This window comes from Emydura macquarii, unplaced genomic scaffold (genome assembly GCF_026122565.2).
Source record: "Emydura macquarii macquarii isolate MOO-44397 ecotype Brisbane River unplaced genomic scaffold, CSIRO-AGI_Emac_v2 contig_2768, whole genome shotgun sequence".
Lineage (NCBI taxonomy): Eukaryota > Metazoa > Chordata > Testudines > Chelidae > Emydura > Emydura macquarii.
Genome location: NW_027132905.1, coordinates 24,874,742 through 24,900,894, shown reverse-complemented (window position 1 = coordinate 24,900,894; position 26,153 = coordinate 24,874,742). Strand labels below are relative to the sequence as shown.

Sequence of the window (26,153 nt, the reverse complement as noted above, 5' to 3'; positions counted from 1 at the left end):
AGCCCAGCAGGCACTGTACAACTTAACTATTGACCTAGATCTACATAACTGGAACAAGACAAATGTAGCTCTGCTGCTCTACCCTGTATCTTAATATTGAGATACCAGGATAAGTATTTTTACTTTACACACGACAGAAAAAATATTGGGAAAAAAGTTACCAAATTCAGTTAACAACAATACTGTAGTTACACACACTGTTCTCACTGATTCCATGTTTTAGTGCAGATCTATGCTGGTGAAGTTACCAGCACAATGTCTGCTGTCAAATCTCTCAGCAGGTCTTAAAATGGCTAATCAAGTATTCTTTAACTGTTTGAAGTGTTAGGAATCTAAGCAATTTGTATATAAGCAACTTAAAACAAAGTAAGTATCCATACAGGATGTTGCATCAGTTTAAAACAAAAAACCCAAACCACACCTTTTGACTGCTTCGAGTTTGTGTACACAGACAGCCTGAGACAGTATAAAAAGAAATCAGGTGGCTGATGGTCAGTCAAAAAACTGATGTGGCATGGTAATTGTAAGGAGGATGAGGGGGGAAGAGTAAAAATCTAGATAATATGGTGAAGGGGCATAGCAATTTCTCTTCATGGTAAAAGCACACATCGTTGTTTCAAGGTCCACAGCCTAAAATAAGTGGCAGACATCTTCTGACAAGATGCAAGTGATAAAAAACCATCCAAGACAAGACTAATCTAGGAGCAGCTGGTCATCTAAAAACTACCAAATCTTGTACTCAAGTGAGAAAACAAGTAACAAATGGCCAAAAGGACTGACATTCTTCGCTGTATCTTTCAAATGTTTTTCCCAACCCCCACCTTCATCATCTCAAACTAACTGAATCAGGGTTGAGTGAGCATCAACATACTAACAGCAGATGCTCTTTACCTCTTAATAACCCTCCCAGAAGCCCACAAATGAATTCAACAGATGCCACCTGTGTGTCCTTGGAAAAGGAAATCAATTTCACCCTCTAGGAGCTAAAAACATGAAGAAAAAAAGTTACCTACAAGCAGCTGTAGATTCAAAAGGTTATGGACAGAAATCAATCCCTCAGCTGATGGTATAAACTGTGGATAAAGCCAGTATCAATATCAACATATGGTTGATGTTTTCAAAGGTGTTCAGATGATACAGACATCTCTCCTGTTAATTTTCACTGAAAATACTTGGTCTCTAGATTGACACAATACAGAACTATCATATGTAGAACTATCTGCTTTGCTGAGAAGAACCCTTAGACTCAAGTCTTTAAATCTAGCTGAATAAAAAGGTACTTCTGTGAAGTGTTGCAACATTAACAACCTAACAATTGTAAATAAACCCATGACATTTTGATTCTCATTACCACCTCTGTATGAAAAGTGGTGTTTTGATATTTGAGGTTACACCACTTAAAGATATAAGCACAGTACCTCCAATGTATTGCAGTAAGAAACTATTTCTTTTTCTCTTTCTTCCTTTTCTCCCTCAAGGCGTTCCAACTGATTGCGTAGGTTGCTGTTTGCAAGTTCTAGTTGCTCTTTATTGTACTGCAATTCATTCATCTTCTCTTCAACATTGGCCTGTCCCGAAAACAAACAGATGATTTTATTTCTATTTTCTACTTATCAGTAGTTAGGTACTTTGGCATCAGTGCAACTTTCTTCCAGTATATCATACGCTGCAGTGCTAACCATTCTAAGGTAAAAAGTTTTTCCCAGCCATCTTTGCTATGATTTACGAAAAACTATATTAGTATGCCAGTTTATTCACAAGATACAGAATACTGGACATGAACTTCTAAAACCATACAAATACAGTGGGAGACTAGAGGTAGACATGTGTCTTCAAGTAGAATGTTCATACCATGAACCTACACTGATAACGAAATATTAGTCACATACCTTCACATTTTCAAGTTCCATTAGTTCAATCTGGAGATTCAGCATTTCTGAAGACATGGTTTCATGTACACGTTCAGACATCATGTGCAATTCTTCTGATTTAGCATTAATGACTCCTTTTTGATGGTTCACTTTGTGTTTTAGTTGTTTCTCACTTAGTCGGGTTTCATCTAGGTCTGCTTTCAACTTCTCTAACTTAAAAACACAGTAGTTAAGCAATTGATATTTTAGGCACTGCAGGAGCTCCAGGCACACTAATAGCATGAATTAAAAGCTGTGAATTAGGGTAGGCCTTACTAAAGTAGTAATACTGGGTGTCAGCTACCCAAGTATGCACATTCCTGACCTAAGAGAATGGTCTGGACACACAGCGCGTAAACACATTCCTAAGAGACGGTACAGGAACACACCGACCTCTCATAAAGATAGCGGGGATGACAGAATAATAGTTAAGAACTTTTTGTTTGAACTACCAGGTACAAGAACAAGGGTGGTAGCTAACAACATCTGGAGTGCAATATGGAACTTGTCTTTCCTATGACTTCTCCTTTGATACAAACATCTTTGTATCAGCCTAGGGGACAGCAACTTTATGTTGATTAAGCTGCTACACTGCCTCAAGCATATATCTCTTAGTGTACCTGTACCATTAAGCCAGGACACTAGTGCCATGCTTTGTCAACAATAAACCTGTCCTTCGCCACTGAACCAAGCACATGGTCTTTCTTTATGAGTAACATTGAGGCCTGTTGAATCAACATGCTGCACCCTCTGCAAGGTTATCATATTCTGTTTTTGTTACATGCTACTGTGAAATCAACCACCTTTCCCTGTGACAACTTTCTTCCTTACGTTCTACCTAAATTGCACATTGCCAATTAATAGCTGGCTTGAGTAAACTGCAGAACAAATACATTTATCTTGGATAGAATCGGGAATATTCATTTAATATTGCTGATATTTCACTCCCTCTGAAATTCTACCATAAGCAGCCTGTCATCTCCAATACTCTTTTATTACGTACTACTCACTATTGCTACAGTGCTGGAAAGTTTTTTTTATTAAAAAAGGAAACAGTCAGAAGAAATGACAGCTAACTGAATTCTGGAATTTCTATATATATATATATTTATATATATTATATTTATATATATATATATATAAAGTACAAGGGGGAAAAAAAACTGACTGCATGCCTGAACCATTCATTTGATTTGTTTGAGTGATAGTTGTGCAGTTATTATTTCAAGACATAAGTGAAGTAGTCTTCAAAATCCTGCAAATATTCCTTTATATGCACATCAGCAACATTTTAACAGTTCATTACATCCCAAACCTTGTTATTAAGTTGATTGATTTCTTGTCCATGGACTCTTTCAAGTTGTTCCCGTTGTTTCTCCAGTTGCATATTTTGTTGCTGCTTAAGAGCATCACATTCGAAGTTCAAGCTTTCCACCATTCTATTCTTGAGCTCAACTTCTCTCTGAAGTGAGTACTTCTCTTGTTCAAATTTCTGAAAAACAAATGTTATGATATTGATAAGTCTGTATCTTTTTAAGCAGCTCTTCAGGTATTTGTTTATTTTCATCATAGAATCATAGGGCTGGAAGGGTCCTCGAAAGGTCATCTAGTCCACTCCCCTGCACTTAAGTCAAGATTAAGTAATATCTAGACCACCACCCTGACAGGTGTTTGTCTAACCTGCTCTTAAAAATTTCCGATGATGGAGATTCCACAACCATCTTAGGCAATTTATTCCAGTGATTAACCAACCTGACAGTTAGGAAGTTTTTCCTAATGTCCAACCTAAACCTCCCTTGCTGCAGTTTAAGCCCATTGCTTCTTGTCCTGTCCTCAGAGGTTAAGAAGAACAATTTTTCTCCCTTCTCCTTGTAACAACCCTTTATGTACTTGAAAGCTGTTACGTCCCCTCTCAGTCTTCTCTTCTCCAAGCTAAACAAAGGCAGTTCTTTCAGTCTTGCCTCAGAGGTCATGTTTTGTAGACCTTTAATCATTTTTGTTAGTCTTCTCTGGATTTTTGTTACTCTCTTCTCTTTTTGTCCACATCTTTCCTGAAATGTGGCACCCAAAACTGGACACAATACTCTAGCTGAGGCCTAATCAGCAGAGTAGAGAGGAAGAATTACTACTCGTGTCTTGCTTACAACACTCCTGCTAATACATCCCAGAATCATGTTAGCTTTTTTTGCAACAGCATTACACTGTTGACTCATATTTAGCTTGTGGTTCACTATGATCCCCGGAGCTCTTTCCACAGTATTCCTTCCGAGGCAGTCATTTCCCATTTTGTACGTGCGCAACTGATTGTTCCTTACTAAGTGGAGTACTTCGCATTTGCCCTTATTGAATTTCATCCTATTTACCTCAGACCAATTCTCCAGTTTGTCCAGGTCATTCTGAATTATAATCCTATCCTCCAAAGCACTTGCAACCCTTCCCAGTTTGGTATTGTCTGCAAACTTAATAAGTGTACTCTCTATGCTATTATCTAAACCATTGATGAAAATATTGAATAGAACCGGACAAAGAACTGATCCCTACAGAGCCTCACGCGTTATGCCCTTCCAGCATGACTATGAACCATTGATAACTACTGTCTGGGAATGGTTTTCCAACCAGTTTTGCACCCACCTTATAGTAGCTCCATCTATTTCCCTCATTTGTTTAAGAGAAGGTCATGCGAGACAGTATCAAAAGCCTTACTAAAGTCAAGATACACTACATCTAGCGCCTCCCCCGTTTACAAGGCTTGTTACCCTGTCAAAGAAAACTATCGGGTTGGTTTGACATGATTTGTTCTTGACAAATCGATGCTGACTGTTACTTATTACCTTATTATCTTCTAGATCAGGGGTTCTCAACCGGTGGTACGCGTACCACCAGTGGTACGTGGAAGATGGCTCGGTGGTACGTGAGGGAAAACACGCCGCCGAATCCCCCCTCACCGCCGCCGATAAACCTTGCCGCCGCCGAAAAACCCTGCTGCCGCCGAATCCCCCCCTTGCCGCTGCCGAAAAACCGTGCCGCCGCTGAACCCCCCCCCTTGCTGCCGCCGAATCTCTTCCCCCGCTGCCGCCCAAAAAACTCTCTGCTGCCGAATTAATCCCCCCCGCCGGGAAACTCATTTTCCGCCGCTGAGAAACCGCGCTGCCGCCAAAAGTCCCATCCTCTCTGCCGCCGAAAACTGGGAAAGGGCGGCAGGGTTTCGGCGGAGGGCATCGATTCCTCCACGCAACCCCGCAATTTTACCGAGTCCTACTCGGGCCAGGTACAGTCAGGTGAAGCGGTACTTGACCCGACTGTACCTGACCCGAGTGGTACTCTGTAAAAAAAGGTTGAGAACCGCTGTTCTAGATGTTTGCAAATTGATTGCTTAATTATTTGCTCCATTATCTTTCTGGGTAGAGAAGTTAAGCTGAATAGTCTGTAATTCCCTGGGTTATCCTTATTTCCCTTTTTGTAGATGGGCACTATCTTTGCCCCTTTTCCAGTTTTCTGGAATCTCTCCTGTCTTCCAAGACTTTTCAAAGATAATTGCTAATGGCTCAGATATCTCCTCAGTATGCTCCTTGAGTATTCTAGGATGCATTTCATCAGGCCCTGGTGACCTGAAGACAACTAACTTGTCTAAGTAATTTTTAACTTGTTCTTCCCCTATTTTAGCTTCTGATCCTGCCTCATTTTCACTGGCATTCACTATGTTAGACATCCAATTGCCACCAACCTCCTTGATGAAAACCGAAACAAAGAAGTCATTTAGCACCCCAGCCATTTCCGCATTTTTTGTTATTGCTTCTCCCCCTCCCCCCGTTGAGCAACAAACCTACCCTGTCCTTGGTCTTCCTCTTGCTTCTAATGTATTTGTAGAATGTTTTCTTGTTACCTTTTGTGTCTCTAGCTAGTTTAATCTTGTTTTGTGCCTTGGCCTTTCTAATTTTGTCCCTGCATACTTGTGTTATTGTTTATATTCATCCTTTCTAATTTGACCTAGTTTCCACTTTTTGTAGGACTCTTTTTGGACTTTTAGATCACTTAAGATCTCCTGGTTAAGCCAGGGTGGTCTCTTGCCATACTTCCTATCTTTCTTACGCAATGGGATGTTTGCTATTGTGCTCTTAGTAATGTCTCTTTGAAAAACTGCCAACTGTCTTCAATTGTTTTTCCTCTTAGACTTAAGTCCCATGGGATCTTACCTACCAACTCCCTGAGTTTGCTAAAAAGTCTGCCTTCTTGAAATCCATTGTCTTTATTTTGCTGTTCTCCCTCCTACCGTTCTTTAGAATCATGAACTCTCATTTTGAGACCGCTTTTGCCCAAGCTGCCTTCCACTTTCAAATTCTCAACCAGTTCCTCCGTTTGTCAAAATGAAATCTAGAACAGCCTCTTCCCTAGTAGTTTTCTCCACCTTTTGAAATAAAAAATTGTCTCCAATACATTCCAAGAACTTATTGGATAGTCTGTGCCCTGCTGTGTTATTTTCCCAACAGATATCTGAGTAGTTGAAGTCCCCCATCACCACCAAGTCCTGTGCTTTGGATGATTTTGTTAGTTGTTTAAAAAAAGCCTCATCCACCTCTTCTTCCTGGTTTGGTGGTCTGCATCTAGACTCTTGAGATCCAAGACCAACTAATTACTAGGACTTCTAATTCCAAGTGACCTGTCATCTTTTGCAAAAAAGTCATCAATTGCTTAATGAAGATTTTCTGTTCATTTGTCTGTTACAGGAAACATCCATTCACCCAACTGTTTTGTAATTTATGTGGTAGTGCACTTACTACGTTCGTCTAATTCTCCAGGCAGCCTGCATAATCCCACCTCCCCGCAACCAATGTCTCATGTACTTCAGTGTGTTAGTATTTGTACACAACACTCATGAACCATCTTGTGAAATGACCAATCACCCTCCAACTACCGTTGGATGATGTAGCATGAACACTACATGAAATGCTTTAATGTATTTTTTGCATTTAACCAACATTTTAAAATGTTGGCTTGTGTTAAAAAGCCAAACAATTATTCATATGTCTACTATAGATTAACTGTTTTCACAGCTGTTGAACAACTTGATCTGAATGTCTGGCAGATATCACATGACAAAATAGATTCAAGTCCTATTTATGATTCCAGCTTCCAATGCAAAGAAGCATCTCAATAGTTTATTACAAGTCTTCCAAAATAGTTTGCTAATTAAAAAGGAGAGCTTGGGTTTCATATCCTTTATGCTCTGATTCAGCTGGATATTTGGAAAAGATGCTATTCCAAAGAGAGGATGATATAAAAGCTTAAACCAATGGAATCTAATACAACTGTATGACAAAAACAACATTCTAGAATGGATGAGTATAATTAGGCTTGGAAAATTTGACTCAAATCTCTATGTCGGAAAACGCCAATTTCAACCGGCTCTAAAAGTCGACAACACAAAATTATCCATCAGTAACAGCTGGCACAAGTACAGTCCCCCCACTGCACCTTCCACCTACAGGGATCATATGTCACCTGCCCTGGCAGCAGAGAGAGCCCTCTGCAGCCCTGCTGTCACGTGAACATGGGAATGAGGAAGTACAAATGGAACTGAACAGGGTTTCCTGCACATCTCCAGGGCCGGTGACACTGAACTCCTGCAGGAAATACTGCCATCCTGGCAGGGCAGAGCATAGGCCTCAGCCAGGGCCACAAGGAAGGCAGGCTACCCCGTAGCAGTTGGAAAGACCATCCTGCTGCTGAATGGCCCTGCCTGGAGACAGCAGGGTGACATCCCCTGTGGCCAGGGACTCATCCTCCTCCTCACAGACCTAGCCAGGGGTTTCTGTTCTGCCTCACTACGACCGCAGCCTTCTTTGCGCCATGTTCATGTAAGGATTGGGTGTCACCGGCCCTGCAGCCGTGCAAGGAGCCTTCTGAAGCCCTATTGTCACAACCCCACTCTCTCACCAGCTGGGAGAGCTGGGATTCTCTGATCCTCTCCTCCAGGACTGAAGCCTTCCCCGCACCTTGTGCCTGCAGGGATCTAGTGCCATTAGCTCCACATCTGCACAGGGAGCTTTCTGCAGCCCTGCTGTCACAGCCGTGCTCACTCACTCACCAACCAGGAGTGCAGCACCAATCTGAGGCACAAAGTGTTAAGCAGCAAGGTGACCTCCCCCCCACAGCTGGAGGCTCGTCTTCCTCCTTGCAGCTCTGGCTATAGGTTTCTGCTCTGCCAGGCCAGACCCGGCCTGCAGAGTCCCACAACTTGTGCCCAGGTGTCTTGGGTCCATCTGCTGCACTGGGAGTGTCATACAGTATCACTGTCAGATCTGCCCTAACTCTCCCCATCTTAATGCCCCATAACTTTAAAAATTGAAAATATTTATGACTCATAAAAAGTTTAAAAAACAGATATTGTTGAAATTAAAAAAAAAATAAAAATCATATTCTGTCAAACTTAAGTATAATCAAGCATTAACTTATTCTTGGATTTCTAAATAAAACCCAACTGCTAGGGGAAAGTAGCTTGGACTCTAAACATTAGTGCAAGGGGGTTGGGAAGGATGAAGACCAAGGCTCTCTTTTCCTTAAGTGTAACAGCATTATCTGGGGTAGAATGCAGTCTATTCAAACAACATTTCTCTAGTCTTGGGGCAAGAGGAATCCTGATATTCACTTCTTTTCAAATGTTTCTGGAACAGTGCAGAGCCATCTGCTTTCAAGTCCACTTCCAACCCCTGCTGAGACACCTTAACATGTTTTACCAGGTTCAAAAATCATAGGAGAGAACATAGACCTTCGGCTGGATGAAACAACAGCCATGAAGGACAGGGCAATATACTGAAGATACTGTTGGGGTGCAGATTTACACCCAGAGATCAGGAGTGAGGGTAAAATAGACGTGCCCAAGCCTTTAGGTACAGTAGATGTGTGTTTAGACTATCATTTTGAAAATCTCATATGCTTTGCCTTGTTCCAATTGTTAAGATTCAAGTCTTGCTTCAAGGCAGGTGTTTAGGATCACTACCCACCACTGGTCACAGCTCCTGTAGGGAAGAATTGCAGGTACGGAGTCTAGTAAGATCCGCTGAGTAAGCATAGTTGGTACAAGTGGGCATCGTAGCCTAGCATCCAGTCTAATAGTTGGAGAATCACATTATTCCACCCTACAGAGGTAAAGGCACAAGGCCTCACATCTGAGGGAGGTTAGCTCAGAGGTGCACCTATCCCTGTAACAGTTAATAAGAAAAATTCCCCCACTCCCATCACATCCCAGGAAAGAATCCTTCATTCAGGTTGTCCAATTTTGAAAGTTTACTGCTACACTGCCACGCTTCCCTTCCATATCCCCCACCTGATTGTGGGCTTTCCCAAATTCAGTTAAATAAAACAAAAAACCCCAACTGGAGTGTTCAGCTACATGCACGATTTAAAATGAATTACTCATATCTTCAGCACATTTAATATTTAATGTTAAATATCACTAGAAGTTAAATTCAACGTAGGTTACACGTGTCCCACATTTTCAAGTTTCTCTTGCAAAATTACTCTGCAGGAGATTCTGTAACCAGCAATGTGGCTTTTGGGGTGAAGATGAGGGACAGAGGAGATCACTTACTCAGAAACAGCAACACAGTGACACAGAAAAACTTAGGTCTGTGATTGATGTACAGAACACTTCTTTTAAGTAACAGTTACACACTGACTAGGCTCACTTCAATTTCACTAGTGCCTCTGCTCAGCTCATAACATCAGGCTGCAGTTTAAATGTGGTCTGGGAAGATGGGAGGAGATGAGGGGGGTGAGGGGGTGTGTGTGGAGATGGGGAAATAGACAGAAGCAGAACCAAAAGATTAAAAAAACAAAAAACAAACAATGAGGGAATAATGGCCCAGGTAGAATAATGATCAAGTAATTTAATTATTGGAAGAGAATTTATTAGTAACTGAAGTAAAAAATCCTACCTGTATGATCTGTAAAATTTTATTCTCTTCTTCTGGCAAAGGTGGGAGGAAAATAGCTTAAGAACATTTAAATTAAGTGCAATAGTTATTCAATATTTAGTACAAGTTGAACATAAATTTACTACAAAAGACAGAAGGGAATAAATTTACAATCTTGCTTTATGCTGTTCTATTGCAAATCAAGAGTTCCCAGCGCCACCCACTATGATACCATACATTCCAATGTAATATAAACAACTGAAATCCATTTCAGTTTATATATGATTAACTCAATGCTGTGCTGAGCAAGTGAGAAGCTGCCTAGAGAGTTTCATACGATTTGGTGCAGAATTACTAAATGATTTTCTCCATATACTAGAAGTAATGTCTACATAATAAGGTTAAAGAAAAAACAAGTATTTAAACTGAAGAGGTTAATCCAATTAATGCAAGCCAAAAGTGTAAGTCAAAAGCATAAAACAACAGATTTCTAGAACTGTGGACTAGTTAAAGTAAAGAGCCATTATTCTATAGCAGTTTCCCTTATTCTGCAATATTTTAAAACTTCACCTCAGTTTTGGTGCTCAATTCACTGCGTAGCTGATCTAACTGATTCTGCATCTCATTTTGTTGCTCCAGTATATCCAAGCCATATTGTGCTGCCTTTCTCCGCTCATCTTCTGCTTCCTTCAATTGGCGACGAAGATTAGAAACAGCTTCTGAATCCATTTTGTTTTCTCCCTCCAGCTTCTTTTAGAAGTCTGTACACACAAGATGAGTGAACAAATTTAGAGTCAATATAAAAACAAAGTTCAATAAAAAAAAAAAGTCTAGTTTCTGTCAAAAATGAAAGGAAAATTCCTTTTCAACACTCAAATATGATGTATGGTCTTGGTGTAGTGGATTTTGAAGAATAAATTAAGAATTGACAATGCTCATTTAAGAACGAAGATAAACACATCTAATTTGTAACACAGAGGGCTGCCTCAAGTAAAATAAAATGCAGTGAGTGACAAGACTGAAAAGTGCTACTAGAAAAACTGGCAAACTGTTTCCTCAACTGAACAGGATAAAAAAATAGCTAAATCCTTGGGTGCAGAAGTTGTGCAGCCAACACGAACTGGCAACTAGCAAGCAGGCTTTGAAGCCTATTGCAATTCTGGAGCAGCCAATTATTTAAAAAAAATTCTGGTAAGAGGCCAGATCGTTTTTTTTAAGCACACAAGTCTGCTAATGCTGCTTCTTTCATCTGGGACGTGAATACAAACTATTTTCTAGTCCTGAACCCACAAATGAAGACTCCACAATTACAAACAAAAATAAAAGGCAGACCTAGAAGGAGTAAGTTACAACTCACTCACTGTCAAGCACAAAATTGGTGGTAAAACCACAACCAAAAACACATAATAAAGGGAGCAGCTCCTCACTTAAGTATCTAGACAACAACCCTATCACGAAGTCTTATCACAACTCTATCACACAAAGTAACAGAAGGCCACTGTTAATCATTTACATTGACGAATTAGATATTTGGGATGAGTTTTCATATTTATTAAGAAAATTGATTTTTTTCTGAAATTTTAGTTGAATTAATTGTATCTAGCGACAAAGAAACCGTTTCCTGACTGAACTGTTTAAGTTCCAGGATAAGATGAAGATAGAATTAGTATCTTTGGTACACAAAAGCTAAGCAAAACAAAATGTGTAATGATTGTTTTGTTGGATAATACTCAAATACTGTTAATGTATTTACAGTGTGTCCAGTGCAGCATTCTAACTGAGCAAAAAGCAAGGCTACAGAGAGTTTTCTTAACACAGGGCTTTGTGTGTCTCTCTATTCCCTCCTCCAAACCTGAGGATATTTCAACAAGATATATTCCCACATAGATTTGTGAAACGCTACATAGCCTAAGAAGTGAGGTTTTGTAGTGGCACAACTCCATCAGCGCTCATGTTCATAGGTTCTCTGTTGCTTCATAATTGTCTGAGGAAAGAGTGAACTGAATTCGAACAGCTAAAAATGACATATGTCAAAAAGGAAAGCTCAGCTTTCTAACACGCCCAAATTTTAAAACATTTTTGTACTATAGCACACCACCCATATTTTAAACTGCCTTTATTTTAATTAATAATGTGGAAGAATTTCAGATCCCAAGTTACATTTTCATCTCTCAGACTGCAACCATTAGAAACAACAGATTATGGTGCCTGAACTCATTCACTAGTTCAGGCTTTCAACAAGATTTTTTTTGTGGCCATTGCAATCTATTGTAAAAGTTTGCCACATTATTATAGAATCACCTTGTACCACTGACTAGTTAAAACTATATCAAGACTTTAGACTTTCTATATGACCATCTGTATGTAAAATTATTTTACACATTACACGATGGGCCCAATACAAAATATGGTATGGATATTTTGTTTAAGTTGTAACCATGTTGTGTTAGACAGCTCAAAGAGTCTAAGGAGAAGAATCTTACTTGAATACTGCTGTAATTTTAAGTTTCACAGGTCAGTCATCACCAAAAAAAATTATTTTCTGTAAAAATAATTGTGTTATAACCATTTTTCATCTTGTACATGCATGGTAGAAACCCTCCACCCACCCCAATCTTTGGAGATGTTGAATTTATATCTACATGAAGTGTTCAATTAGGAAGTTTTTGCTATAGATGTCAGACTAAAAAAGTTACTCTGAACATGTTCAGTTTCCATTCCATGAATTTATTGCCTTAATTCAGTTTCCTAGCATTGACTTTTGTCATGCTGTTATTACATTTAATTTTTCTGACATGTTATTGGCAAAGTTGTGCCACGTAGCAAGTTTACATTTTGAATATCATCATTAATTAAGCATTGAAGTGGGAACCTTTTCTGATAAACAAATTACAGTATAAATGTATCAAAGAGACTAAGTCCAACTAAAGAAAGTCAACCTTCAAGTTTAGTTCATTTTTTCACAAGTAGATTGGTTTGAGTGAACACCTCATAACTCAGAACCAGTACGGTCTGTGAAGGCCAGAGAAGAGGATCTGGGTTACACATACGTCTGTTCAATAGCTTCGTTTTGTAAGACAGAAGAGAAAGGCATGCAAATTAAAAGCCAATTAATGTTCTTAACGAGATCCTGCAAATCATGCCAAAATTCACTTTTGGTCTGTCTACTGTATTGCCTGCTGTGCATACCATACATTTAGGGTAGACAGCAAAGTCATAATAGAAAGGGCAAGAAACAGTATTGAGAACTGCAGTGCTGTCAGCTTAACTGCCAGTTTCAAGGCACTTGAAGTTAGAAGTGATACTACTCTGAAAGCTATCTAAAATGGCATAATAAGGTTCCATAATTATCTCTCAGTTATGATTTCCTATAAACTAGTCTCAACTCATTTGTATAAACTCAGCCTTGGATCAAATCAAACTGTTCTAATCTATTAATATTCCAGTATCACCTAACAGTCCCCAATCATCTCTTAAAGCCAGAAGGCACTGCTATGATCATCTCACCTGACCTGCGCAAGACAGGCCACAGAACTTTCAACCAGTAATTTCTGCATTAAGCAGATAAAATTCTGTCTATAGCACCTCTTCCAGAAAAACAGGCAGTTTTCATTAAAACACGTCCTGTGAAGGAGAATCCACCACATCCCTAGATAAATTGTACTAATAGCTAATTATTCATGCTGTTAAAGGCTCTCTCAATACTCAGACCAAATTTTGCTTAAGGTTGCAATCCTGAACAGATTTAACTGAGGAAAACGTGCATTTTAAGGTTATTTGTTGCAGAAATATTTGTTGTATTAATAATGCAGATGTTTCTGAGAAAGTTAATCTTCATTCTGACTTATGGGTCCTTCCCGAAGGCTTCCACTGCATAAGATTAAAGAGCTATAAAATAGTATAAATATAATTTATGTTCCTATGGTGCTCCACTTCAAGTGACTCCCGCACAGTATCCCCACAGGGACAGGGGAACGTCAGCATGGAGTCCAACACTGAAGATAGTACAGCAGTTCCAACCACCACATGTGATCTGATACGGCGCATAGTGTTTAAAAAAAGTATGCACTGAGGCCCATGTAGCAGCTCTCCCCTTCTCAGACACTGGAACCTTCTTGAATACAGCTGTGGAAGTTGCCTGTGATCTGGTAGCATGTGGAGCACCCATAGATCCACCTCAAAAGTCTCTATGAAAAAACTGTGGATCCCTTGCATCTCTCTGTGATCGAGACAAACAGTCTAGGTGATTTCCAAACTTGCTTGGTTCTATCTGGATAAAAGGGTGATGCCCACCTAACAACTCAAGTAGGAAAGAAGGCCCCAGGCTCAGAGGTGTGCTTTAGGGGGAAAATACCAGTAGATGAATGGCCCAAGATGAAAATCTGACAGCACCTTAGGTAAGAATTTAGGGTACAGTCATAAAGAGACCTTGTCCTTGAAAAAATGATGGAAATGGGGAGTCTGTCATCAAGGCCTCAATCTCCCCAACCCTGCAGAGTGATGTGATGGCTACACATGGATAAGTAAAGCAAGGAGCAGGTTGCCATAAGTTCAAATGGAGGTCCCATGAGGTATTTAAGTACCAGGTTAAGGATCCTTCATCTGTGGGTAGAGGGTCCCTAAATCCTTAATAAATCTTGAAGAAAAAGTGAGCATATATAGAAAACCCTTCTAGTGGGAAATGAAATACTGATATCACGGCCAGATGAACCTTAATACATCTAATTGATAGCCATGATTTCTTCAAGTCCAGCAGATTATTCAAGATGGCTGAGAGCAAAAAGGATTCAGACAAAGATGACAACTCCAGTAATTGAATCTTTTCCATTTCTGAAAATAAGTAAATTAGAGTTCATTCCCTTCTATACCTGCTGTACTCCTGTACAACAAATGGATTCTAATCCCATCTAGGAGTCATATCCAGAGGCGATGGACTATGCTGGGGTGAAGCACATGACTGCATCCTGGGACAGATGAGGGATGGTCAGAAGTTTGAATGCTGGCTGGACACAGGTGAAGCCTGGTTCAGTCAGGTTGGTATTACAAGGGTAACCCTGACCTTGTCTTGTCTGATCTTGTTCATAACGCTTAGTATTAGTAGTGTTGGAACACATACAAGAGGCCCTTTGTCCAGGGAAGGAGAAAGGTGTCCCTCAAAAAGTGGAGACCTGGGCCTCCTCTTGGTCAGAATATGGGACACTTCTTGTTGCTGAATGTGGCAATCTCTGGGCAGTTTGAGACCTACTAAATCTTATTTGTAGGATTGGTTTTCATAGATTCCAAGATTAGAAGGGACCAAACACTATGACCATCTACTATCGTCTCTGTTATAACACAGGCCCTAGAACTTCCCTAAAGTAATTCCTGTTTGTACTAGAACATCCTTTTAGAAATAGATCCAATCTTGATTAAAAAAAATTGCCACAAATGGAGAGTGCACCACAACCTTTGGTAAGTTGTTCCTACTGTTGATTACTCTTACTTAAAATGTTATGCCTATTTCCAGTTTGAATTTTTCATGCTTCAATTTCCAACCATTAGATTGGGTTATATCTTTGTGTGCTAGACTGGAGAGCTCATTAAATCTCTGTCCCCCATGTAGGTATTTACGGACTGATCAAGTTACCCCTTTAATCTTTTCTTTGTTAAACTAAACACATTGAGCTCCTTGAGTTTCACTATATATAAAAGCATATTTTCTAATTTTTTCATGACTCTCGTGCCTCTTCTCTGAACCTTCTCCAAATTATCAGCATCCTCCTGGAATTGTGGATGCCAGAACTGGATGCTTTTTTCCAGCATTGGTTGCACCAATGCCAAATACAAAGGTAAAATAACCTTCCCACTCCTAATTTTAAGATTCCCCTTTTTATACATTCAAGGATCTTATTAGCCCTTTTTGCACTGGGAGCTCATGTTCAACTGATCATAACCTGCAAATCTTAAAAGTTGCAGCTTCCCAGGATAGACCCTCATATAGCTCATCATCTTTGTTCCTGGATGTACACATTTTTGTTTAGCCATATTAAAATGCATATTGTTTGCTTGCGCCAAGACGGCAGGTCACTGATACAGTGATACACTGATACAGTGCAATTTACTACTCTCCTAATTTCTGTAACACCTGCAAACTATCTGTGATTTTGTTTTTCCAAGCCATTGACAAAAATGTTAAATAGTTTAGGAACAAGAACCCATCCCTGATAGAGAAGAGATACAGCTAGAGAAGAGTTCTGAGAAGGAGAGGGACAGAAGATATTTGGCATGCTTTTTTTAAACAGGAGACTCAATTTAGGCACAGGACCAACTAAGGTCAAAGCAACTGACATGTGGAGGGAGCCGAGGAGAGGCTTGGTTAGGAAGACAATTCATGTACTGAAGAAGTACCTTGGACAACACCAGAAGACTGGCCCTAGCCCAAAGAAAGCTCAGGAGAGATGAGGAAACTGAAGCATGGAAACGTACATAGGTTTTTGTTTGCTTCTTTTTTAAATAGCTCTGCATAGTTCTCGTGCAGTTAAGTAAAGACCACTGATGGATTAGAATCCTATGCAAAGTCAGTATGTAAATTGTGTTACACCTATCACTTGTCCTTAAAGAGTTTATTAGGGGACTCAGAATGCCCACATGGCTAGAGTTCTGAAAGTGTGTGTGTTTAAGCTATGGGGAGGGGAGGGTAAGCACTAATACCAGGCACTAGGCAATTAGATCTTGGGGTCCAAGTTGTCAAGAAGGATGCTAAACTAAAGACCTGCATCTTGAAAGGATGGCCAGGGACCCCAAGATCAGGTATATGCCTGGACTCGATTCAGACTGTAGAAGCTCAAGGCACATGGGTTCTAGCAGTTGGTTCCCTCACAGCAGTCTGGAGAGTGCCCAAAAGACAGTGTTCAACTACATCTGCGATGGATGGCCTCATATGTTTTAGTATGCACTTGCTCTTCCCCACACTAGTTTTTTGCTTCTTTACATTCCAGCGTTCTATTCAGATTTATTCAACTCTTGCATTTAAATACCCTATGAAGGTTCTTATTCTACCTCTCTACCAAAAAAAATGTAAATTGTGTTCTCTGGATAGAGAGCCAGAAAAGCTCGGGAAATTCTGAGCTGAGAGCTGATTACAAATTACAGTACCATGTCATTGGATGGTCAAAATTTAAGTTCAACACATGGGGGATTCCATATAAAATAGCCCAAGCAATATACACTTCAGCTCTGTAGTGCATTTGTTGTTGGTTCTAGCCCAGTAAGTTTAAAATACAGTGATCACTACTAACTGTTCATTCTTGAAGAAGCTGTCCAAATTCATGCCTTTTGGACACAGTTTATTTTGTAACTAAATGCTTCAGGGTGTTTATTCAAGACGTTTAAGTCAACACTTCTCGATGATCAAACTTAAAACTACAGACTTGTCAGTCTTGATCATTAAACTAACCATTGGAGACAAAAGCTTAATCCTAGGCCCTACTTCTGCCAACACTTATGCATACAAATAGTACCACTGTTTCAATTGAAGTTATTTACATGTATATGTGGTATAAGGAGCAGGTCCTGAGTGTTTTTACTCTACTTGGTGATGCTAGGTAAATATAAACATTTCTGGTGGGTGGATTCGTATGAACAGTTGAAGTAGAGTGAATGAGAACAAATTGCAATTATTTCTAAAAGGGTTCATGTATCTTGTCTACTTATTTACTGGGGCTTATTCTTAATTGCTTTTGAAAACATTGTCTAGCCTGATGAGAGAAACATATGGCTAAATGGTTAACAGGTTAAGTACAGTATAATCATTAGGAAGAGCATCACAACTTGACATACCAATAATTAACTACTAACGGTTGACAAATTTACAAATGAAAAGTCAGGTTTTTTTTAAATACATCTTGTACCATAAAAAGCAGGTATCCTGGCCTTGAATCCATTCTGTAATAAGACAGTCAAACCCAAGACGAGGCTCGCAGCTGCTCCTCACCACTATACAAATAAAAAACAGCCATAACAAAACCCAGCACCCAACCAAACTCTCACATATCAGCCTCAAGTACATAACAGCCACTGATGGGGGCCCCTCCACAAATACCTGGAAATACAGCAATTGCTAACTCTGGGTTCATCTAATCCTTTAGAATGGTCAGAATGCTTTATAGACAGTGTGAAAAGTCTGTTGACTGTTATGCAATAACCTATCCATAGCTCAAGTTTCTTCCTATCCCCTATGTCTGTCCTCAGATCATAAGCCAGTCTCTACTGAAGGTTTTGTCCCCTCTAAACAAACACCTAATTTACCTGATCACATTGCAGTTGATAAACATTTCATTCTTCTTTTACATTCTGTCAAGATGCTGCTCCCAATCTGGTGGCAGAAAGTTCTACAAGTTTTGTATTAAAAAAATCATTTCCTTGTGTTTGGTTGAAAGTAGCTGCCTTTCCATTTTATTACATCCCCTTCTTGCATTATTTTTTCATGTAAGTAAGTACCTACTTAAGCCTCACAATCCCCTCACTGAAATAAATACCATTTACAGAACAGAAATTGAGGTAGAGAAATTAGTAGATTGCCATAAGTTGGACAGAACTGGAAACAGAATCCAAGATTCCTTATCTTTTCCTATATGATCAACATATCATCGAAACGTGTTTTGTCACCAAGTTTGACATTTATAACCTCTACATCAGTGGTTTTCAAAAATTTTAAACGGAGCCCCCCGGGGACTTTTGTCTAACAATCGCATCGCCTCTTCCTCTGCAATGCCCCCCCCTTTCTCCCTTCTGAAAGGGGAAGCCCTTTCAGAAAAAAACAGGGGTGCTTCCCACACTGTAGGTCCCGTTTTTTTCCTGAAAGGGGGGTTCAGAGGAAAGGGGGGCGTGCTGTAGGCCCTAACAATTGCGCCTCCTCTCCTCTTCCTCAAACCTCCCCCCTTTCAGAAAAAAACAGGCCTGCCACGCAGGAAGCACCCCCCCTAACAATTGCGCCCCCTCAGCAGCAGCAGCAACTTGGGGAGCAGCAGCAGTGGGGAGCAGCAAGCACCAGCAGCAGCACAGGAAGCCGAGGCAGCAGCTGCAGTGCAAGGGCAGCAGCAGCGCAGGGAGCATCCCCAGCAGCGGCTTCTGCTGGAGGTGGGTGGTGGCTGCTTCTATCTCCTAGGAGCGTGGAGCTGGACCAGCTCTGTCCCCTGCTCCACTCCCCCCCATGATCCATCTCGCACCCTCCCAGGGGGGCCTGCCCCCCCTTTGAGAATCACTGCTCTACATCTGGCCATAGAATGGTCATCTGGCCAGGAATGATTCAAAAATCTAAGATTTTTAGATCATTTGATTTTGGTGATTAAAACTCTAGATTCTTCATGGCTTATAAAAAAGGTTATTGAAGACTAACTAGGAATATAGGTGGTCTCTAGTAATGTTAAGCAGCATTGCTATTATTGGCACTATATCAGAGCAGATTTTGTATTCAGGAAGGGATAATTTTACCCATTTCCTTGTTCAAAGTTAGTAACTAAACTATGACTAACAGCTTGTAGTCTGGATTTATAAAGAAAAAAAGACAAATCAATTCTAAATTACCTCAGGAATACATTCTTATGCTGCTTTCTAAATATCAAAATTTTTTATTAAATCTTTAAGAGGAAACATTTAACTCACCTTTACGAGTCCATTAAACTATTCAGTTTTTACCCTCAAAGTACAATTTTCGTTTAATTTAAATGAATAAAGTTTCTGCCCATAGCTGACGCTCTTCACATCAGGCTTTTCTCCACATTCTTTCAGATCTGTTGCTGCCTTTTGAAAATGCAAATCAGGCTGAGATCCCATGGAAATGCAAATCCCATGCAAATCCCATTTGAGGCAGCTGTCAGCTAGTTCAGGGACAGCAAAACCACACAAGGCTGCCAACAGACGGAGACTCTCTGTAACCAGCACCAGTCAGTAAAAAACAGAATGCTACATCCCTGGCCTTCCTCTACTCCCAACACAAACAATGTGAAAATTTCAATTTAGCCCCCCATACACCTCCCTTTTCTTAACTCCCTCCCCTCATACATACATACTCTTCAGGATCTCAAAAGATAACCAGCAAACAAAACCTAGTACTGCAAAGAAAATTGAGAGGGAGGGAAGGGGAGATTTAAAATACTTCAAGGGGCAACATCTTAACGCTCAGTTGCCATAACACCCACTGCTGGGAAGAGAGAGAACTGTGACATTTTGCTGCTACTTAGAGAGCAGAACAGCATGGGCAGTGACCTGCATGTTTATCATTTAAGCTGGCATCGATGGTTCCAGGAGCTTTTACCCATGAACTGCTGACAAAATGTTACACATTAAGGTTACTGCCTAAACTAACTAAATCATATTTAACCCATCAGGTTAACTGAACTACTACATGACCTAGTTAGCTAATAAATACAAGCCCAAGTTTCAGAGTATCAAAACTGACCAGGATCTTATTAATTTGATTTAGCAGTTACTTGGCAGAGCTCTGAGTAGTAGCTGAGTTATAAGAGTTCTGTCTGCAGCTTCTGGAGGAGAGTAATGCACCAGTTTTCACAACCACAAGGGCCAAACTCGTTTTTAAACAAAAACGTTCCACTGCATAACAACAAGTTGTGTTCTCTTTCACCACCCCTTCTCCTTCCCAGGTAGGTGGCACTTGCCAGAATCACTGGCTTTTTCCAAGTTCTATGGAAAGAGAACTCCAGCCTAAGCCCATTCCCAGGCTCTCAGAAGCTGCAAGTCCTCTAAAAGTTTGGTAAAGTTACTTACCTTAAGTAATACTTCTTTGAAAATGTAATGAAAGGTTCTTACACCTGAATCATAAAACCTTAATGCAAGACTGATGGGACCAATGTATTTGTGTGGTTATTTTTTATCCTTCATGACAGCAATAGGAGGACAGAATGCAACACAAACTTCCTTCTGGCTGTTGCGTATCACCTCTACTCACATTATAAACAATGTTCTTCAGAGGTTCCAGTCACTTCCTTCAATTTGACAAGAGGCAAAACTCTCTGCAGAAGTCAATGTAGGATGGCTTCACCTCCCACCAAAATTGCTGTTGTCAATCATCATACTTGCCAACTTCTCAAGGAAAGTAAATTTTTAAAAAATGCCCTATTGACTTGGAAGCCAAAAACCCACTGAAAGTCAATTGGATGTTGATGCTTGAGAAGTTACTCAACATTTAACCTCTCTTAAAGCAAGTGTAGGCCACATGAAGGAGAAACACCTGCAACCAGTCTAAATTTGCACTGGGGAGGTGGAAGCAGGAAGAGGGGGTGCAAAGCTTAAGAAAGGGAATGTTCTACACAGGGCTGCTCACACCACCTGTATTTGCTTAACACTCCCCACAATAAGATCCTGTTTTCAATTACTTATAATTTTACCAAACTAAGTATTCAGGCTTAACTTTTCCACTTCATGTGTCTACCTCCGGCTAGGGGCTTTTTGTTTGTTGGTTTTGCTTTTTAAGCTTCAGTCAAAGCAGTTCAGCCATTTTTAAGAACAAGATTAATGAAAACAAGTTTTTCAAATGTTAAAAAGAAAATTCAAGTGATCTTTTCTTTGGAAAGTTCTATCACCATGTTTTGGAGTAGAGACTTGAAATTCGGAAAGGTATTGTCCATGTGTTAGGGATGCATCTTTAGCCATCACCATGAATATCCAACCAAATTTCATCAGCTTGGAAGCCTCTGAAAAAAAACTGCAATTGACACATGCTAAGTAGACACTAGCTAGAGCATAACAGCTAAAATCTCTGAAGACTGCATCCTCCCTGAGCATGCACCATCCCTACAAAAATGTCTGCACATGACTAGATGGCAAATACACCAACCCCACAGTACTACTGAGCATACTGCATCCCCCATAGCTCCAGCACATGACAGGACTGCACATGTGCCATGCCCACAGAGTGACTGATTATGATGCCTCCTGGCAGGTCTACAAGGATGAATCCTGATTTTCCCTCAATATCTGCTCTGGGTTGGGCATCCGAACAGACAGTCTCTCCTGTTCTCTCAATGACTGCCCCAACCCAGGCAGAGTAGAAGAGAAAGCCATTTGATTCAAGTGTATAGAGGAAAGAGGTGGCCTTAAGGCATTGCAGGGCAGGAGTAGGTTAGGACAAGGAGCTGATAGGAAACTAGATCTGGGAACCAGGGAGGGAAAGAAACAAGACAGGGAGCTAGTAGGTGGAGAGAACCGGGATTAGATGAGGAGCCAGGGGGACAGAAAGGGGACACAGTCCTGACAAGGAGCCAGAGTGCAGGGAGTGAATTAGGACTGGCTTGGCAAAGAAACTGGGACAAGCAGCTGGGGCATGCAAGAACACATTAGATGAGAAACCTGGAAAGGGAGATGGGGGATAGGGAATGCAGGCAGGCAAGAGACATCGGGAAGCAAAGGAGTTAAGTGGGAATGGCCATGTAAGGAGAATGAGACAGAGACTGGAGAAGTGAGCCTAGGACTTACTGGGCAAGTGTGAGACTGGGACAAGAAGTCAGTGGTGGGTTAGAGATTCAACTAGGATGGGAGGAGGTTGGAGGGGAAAGGGCAGAAATGGTCAAGTTTAAGGGAAATGGACAGAAAAGTGAATCCACAACAGCTTGGAATAGAATCTAAGATTTCAAAGGCTTCACCACTCCTGTGCTATCAGCAAACATGTTTCCCATTCCATTCTAGTGCTGTCCCCAAAGAGGATAACCTACTACTGCTGTCAGTTAACGCAAGCATGCCAAACCTGCAGCCTTACCAGAGCATTTCTTAAGGCGCACAGCCTGCTTCAAAATAATATACCAACCAATTCATTAGCGTTTTGTCATCATGTTTACATCATTTTAGTTTACACAAGAATGTAAATAGACAATGCTGTACATAAAACCAATCTAATATAAATCAATACAGTTGACTTTAAATTTTATTAAAATATGCAAAATCTGTTTGGCCCAGACAAAGTCGTGCTTGGGTTTATATGGCCCTCCTGTGTAATAAGGTTGGGCACCAGTGATTTACTCTATCAGCTCAAGTGTGAGACTTGTACAGTGGATTAAAGATTCCAACTCTGGTAATTAATCAGTATGATGCCACAAGAAGCAATCTGGTTTTTTTCCCCAGTTTGCTTTTTTAACAGCCTACGAAATTATACAAAAGTTATATTAAAAGAACATTATTAAGGCTGTTCTCAGCTTATCAACTTCATAGGAGGCTGTTGTCTTAGGATCAATTTCATTTGCTGCAGCAGTTGCAAGATGTACAGTGAATGAAGTATATGACTGCAGAAAGGCTGATCACATGGTTTAAGTAGTCAAATGCTGTCTCATAGAACTGGATTCTACTATCCCTGTCTTTGCCACTAACTTCCTCCATGTTGTTAGGCAAGTCACTTAAACCAACTTTTCACTAATTGGGTTTCTCACTTTCTGGATGCCAAACTTAAGACCCTAAAGTCTGACTTGAAGTAGCAGTAAGCATTAATAGTGGCAACTGCAAATATCCACTAAATAAGGCCACACAATGAATAAGGAAGAAAATTCAGTGACTACAGCCCAGCCCAGCCCATCCCACGCACCAAATAAGGCCAAGGTTTTGGAGGAAAATATAGCATGTGCTTACATAAATGTGTGTAATAATAAATATGGGGGGGCTTAACTTCAGTTGCAATAGACAGGGGGACTCTGTCTCTCCCTGACTTTTGAGGGCTTGATTTTGCAACCTTAACAACCTTTTCGGACCGTCACTGGTTACACACAGAACTCAGCCCGCCGCAGATTCGGGCAGAGCCCAGACCAGATTCCACCACTGCCTCACACCAGCCTCAGAAAAGGGGCACGAAAAGAGGGGCCCAAAGGCAGAGTCATCTGCGCCCCCTGCCCTGCCGGGCTGCAGCCCCCTCCACCAACCCCCGCCCCGGGGAAAGGGGGCTCGGTGTGCCCAGCTCCGACCCCCCCGGCCCCCGAGGAAAGCTAACGACGATCGCCGATACCAGCCCTCAGGGAAGAGCAGCAGCGCGGCGCCGGCACCTGAGTCCCGCCCAGGAGACAGTGACCGGTCCGGGCAAAACCCCAGGAAGCTCCCCCCGCAGACGCGGGGAACAAGCCTGGGGCGGGGAGCCACTGCAGCCGCCGGTGATAGCTCCCTTCCCCGGCCTTTCCCGGGTACCTGGCCCGGCCGGCAGCCGACTCCAACAACGGGACGTGCAGCTACCCCCGCCCGCTCACCGCGTTAAATTCAAATCCAACTCGGCTGCCGGCGCCCGGCCGAGACTTCCACCCCCCCCCCCAAACTCGCGCGATATCAAACTTCGCCCAATCAGCCCCAATTAAATGCATCACTATGCGTGCGCAGAGCAATGCGGGAATCGCGCATGCGTGCGTTCAAAGTTCCCCCTCCCCCGGCTGTGCGTGCTTCACCATGTAGGCGTCTGAGGTTAGGGTCGTACTGCGCCTGCGCAAAAGAAAGCGGTCGGCTAATTCCTAGTCGCTTTCCCATTGCGCATGTGTGCAACAGTCTGAATTGCCGCGAGCCAGCACCTTCGACCTCCAGGTGGGACAGGGGGCTGCGGAGGGATGCATAACTGAGAGGTGTGCATGGCGCCGCAGCTTGCATAGCCGAGGGGAGAACAGCTACATCCAGCCAGCGCAATGCTGCAGAACATAAACATTCCGCAGGTTCAGTGAGACCACGTGCAGTGTGCTGCTCACATGACAACCACGGCAGATATTTTGGTCCCTTTCATTCCCACCCTTGTACTGATGAAGCTCTAGTGTTGAACACGGCAAATTGTGCGTAGGAGTAAGAGAAAGTACGTACCCTAATTCAAGCAGTACTTACTGCCCACGACTAACCAGCACCACCCCACCCCACCCCAGGTAAAGGATATTTCAGAAATAAAGATGCCAAAGTTTATCCACTCATTATCCAAAACAACCACCTTTAAAAACCCACACCCCCATTAAAAGAAAGGAGACATGATAAAACAAAACACTTAAAAGTCAGCACCTACCAGCATGAAGGTTGCCCAGCAAGTGTACTTCGGCCTCCAGGTGCATAGGCATTGCTCATTGCTATAGTAAAATTAAATTAGCTGATCATAACCAGGTGTTTTTTTCCACAGGACCCTTAAATCTATCACTGGTCCCAGGCCTTATTAGCCACATGCCATTCAAGCTTGCGCTGATTTAAATTATTCATTTCCTCACTGGAAATACCCATTGTGCTCTCACCATAGAATCCAAGTGCATCACTAAAATTAGCTAATTTAGCTTCACAACACACCTGTGACAGGATAGTATTATTAACCCCATTTTATAAAAGAGGAACTGAGGCCCAGAGAGTTGCCCAACATTACACAGGAACTCTGTGGCAGAGACAATGATAGAATCCAGTTATCTAGGGTGGCATTTAACTATCACCATGAGAATATCTTTTCTCTCTTTTCTACATCCCCTGGACCCCATTCTCTATGCATCTTCCAACTTCTACAAGTGAAGCAGGGTCCTACAGACAACAGTCTCCTCTCTACACAATCCTGATCTGCCACAGACCATGGACAATGCTTTGCGCTGAATGAGGCAGGGATCCTGTGGGGGAAAATGTGATCACATAATTAGAGACTGAGGAGGGACTGAGGAGGGAGGGGAATAGGAGAGCAAAAAAGAAAGTTGCACTTTAGGAAGTCAGAACCCCTTGGACACAGAAGAAAAAAAAAATCCACACCTGTAAGTGTTGGGTTGTTTCCATACCCAATCTGAACCACACATTTGTAGTAGAGTCCCAACAGGTTTAGATTGGGTCGCAAGGTTCTACCTATGACTGGGTAAATTACATGCAGATGAGATGCAGTTCCATGCTATTATACACCTTCCACATGTACAGTAACCCACCATTAACAGGGAATATTTGACAATTATATCTTTACACACACTGAACTTCTGTTAATGGCCTGTGGCACAAGATCATCCCAACATTGCAAGTGCTTTTTAGAATATAAATAACTCAGTTGAGAAGGAAGATGTAAGGGGGGAAAAAGAAAGATAATCATTTACACTGGCATTGATTTGTTACCCACATCTGAGTTTTCATTTAGAACAAGAGACTCATTGCTATAGTAAAATTAATTAACAATTGTCTTTAACCCAAAAAGCATGAAGAAATCTCTTCTGCCGGCACAATGTATAGGAAAAGAATGATCTCATGTATCAAACAAGCTGTCATTAAACAGTTATAGAATCATAGAAGATTAGGGTTGGAAGGGACCTCAGAAGTCCAACCTTTTCTCAAAGCAGGACCAACACCAACTAAATCATCCCAGCCAGGGCTTTGTCAAGCCACA

General features: G+C 41.3%; 1 protein-coding gene across 6 annotated transcripts in view; it reads right to left on the bottom strand.

Moving 5' to 3' along the window:
* The window catches only part of SPDL1 (spindle apparatus coiled-coil protein 1), a 54,933-nt gene extending 29,982 nt beyond the window's left edge, over nt 1-24,951 (bottom strand). For 3 of the 6 annotated variants that reach the window (XM_067566677.1, XM_067566673.1, XM_067566678.1), the window contains exons 1-5: nt 24,040-24,097; nt 10,394-10,584; nt 3,226-3,402; nt 1,890-2,084; nt 1,419-1,568 (exon numbers count right to left, since the gene is read on the bottom strand). In XM_067566677.1, the coding sequence (XP_067422778.1) occupies nt 1,419-1,568; nt 1,890-2,084; nt 3,226-3,402; nt 10,394-10,552 (681 nt within the window). In that variant the 5' untranslated portion in view covers nt 10,553-10,584; nt 24,040-24,097. Of the gene's footprint in view, nt 1-1,418; nt 1,569-1,889; nt 2,085-3,225; nt 3,403-10,393; nt 10,585-23,841; nt 23,890-23,980; nt 24,098-24,824 lie in introns of those variants that run through there. The other 3 variants (XM_067566674.1, XM_067566675.1, XM_067566676.1) reach the window with 3 other exon arrangements.
* Nucleotides 24,952-26,153: the final 1,202 nt, after the last annotated feature.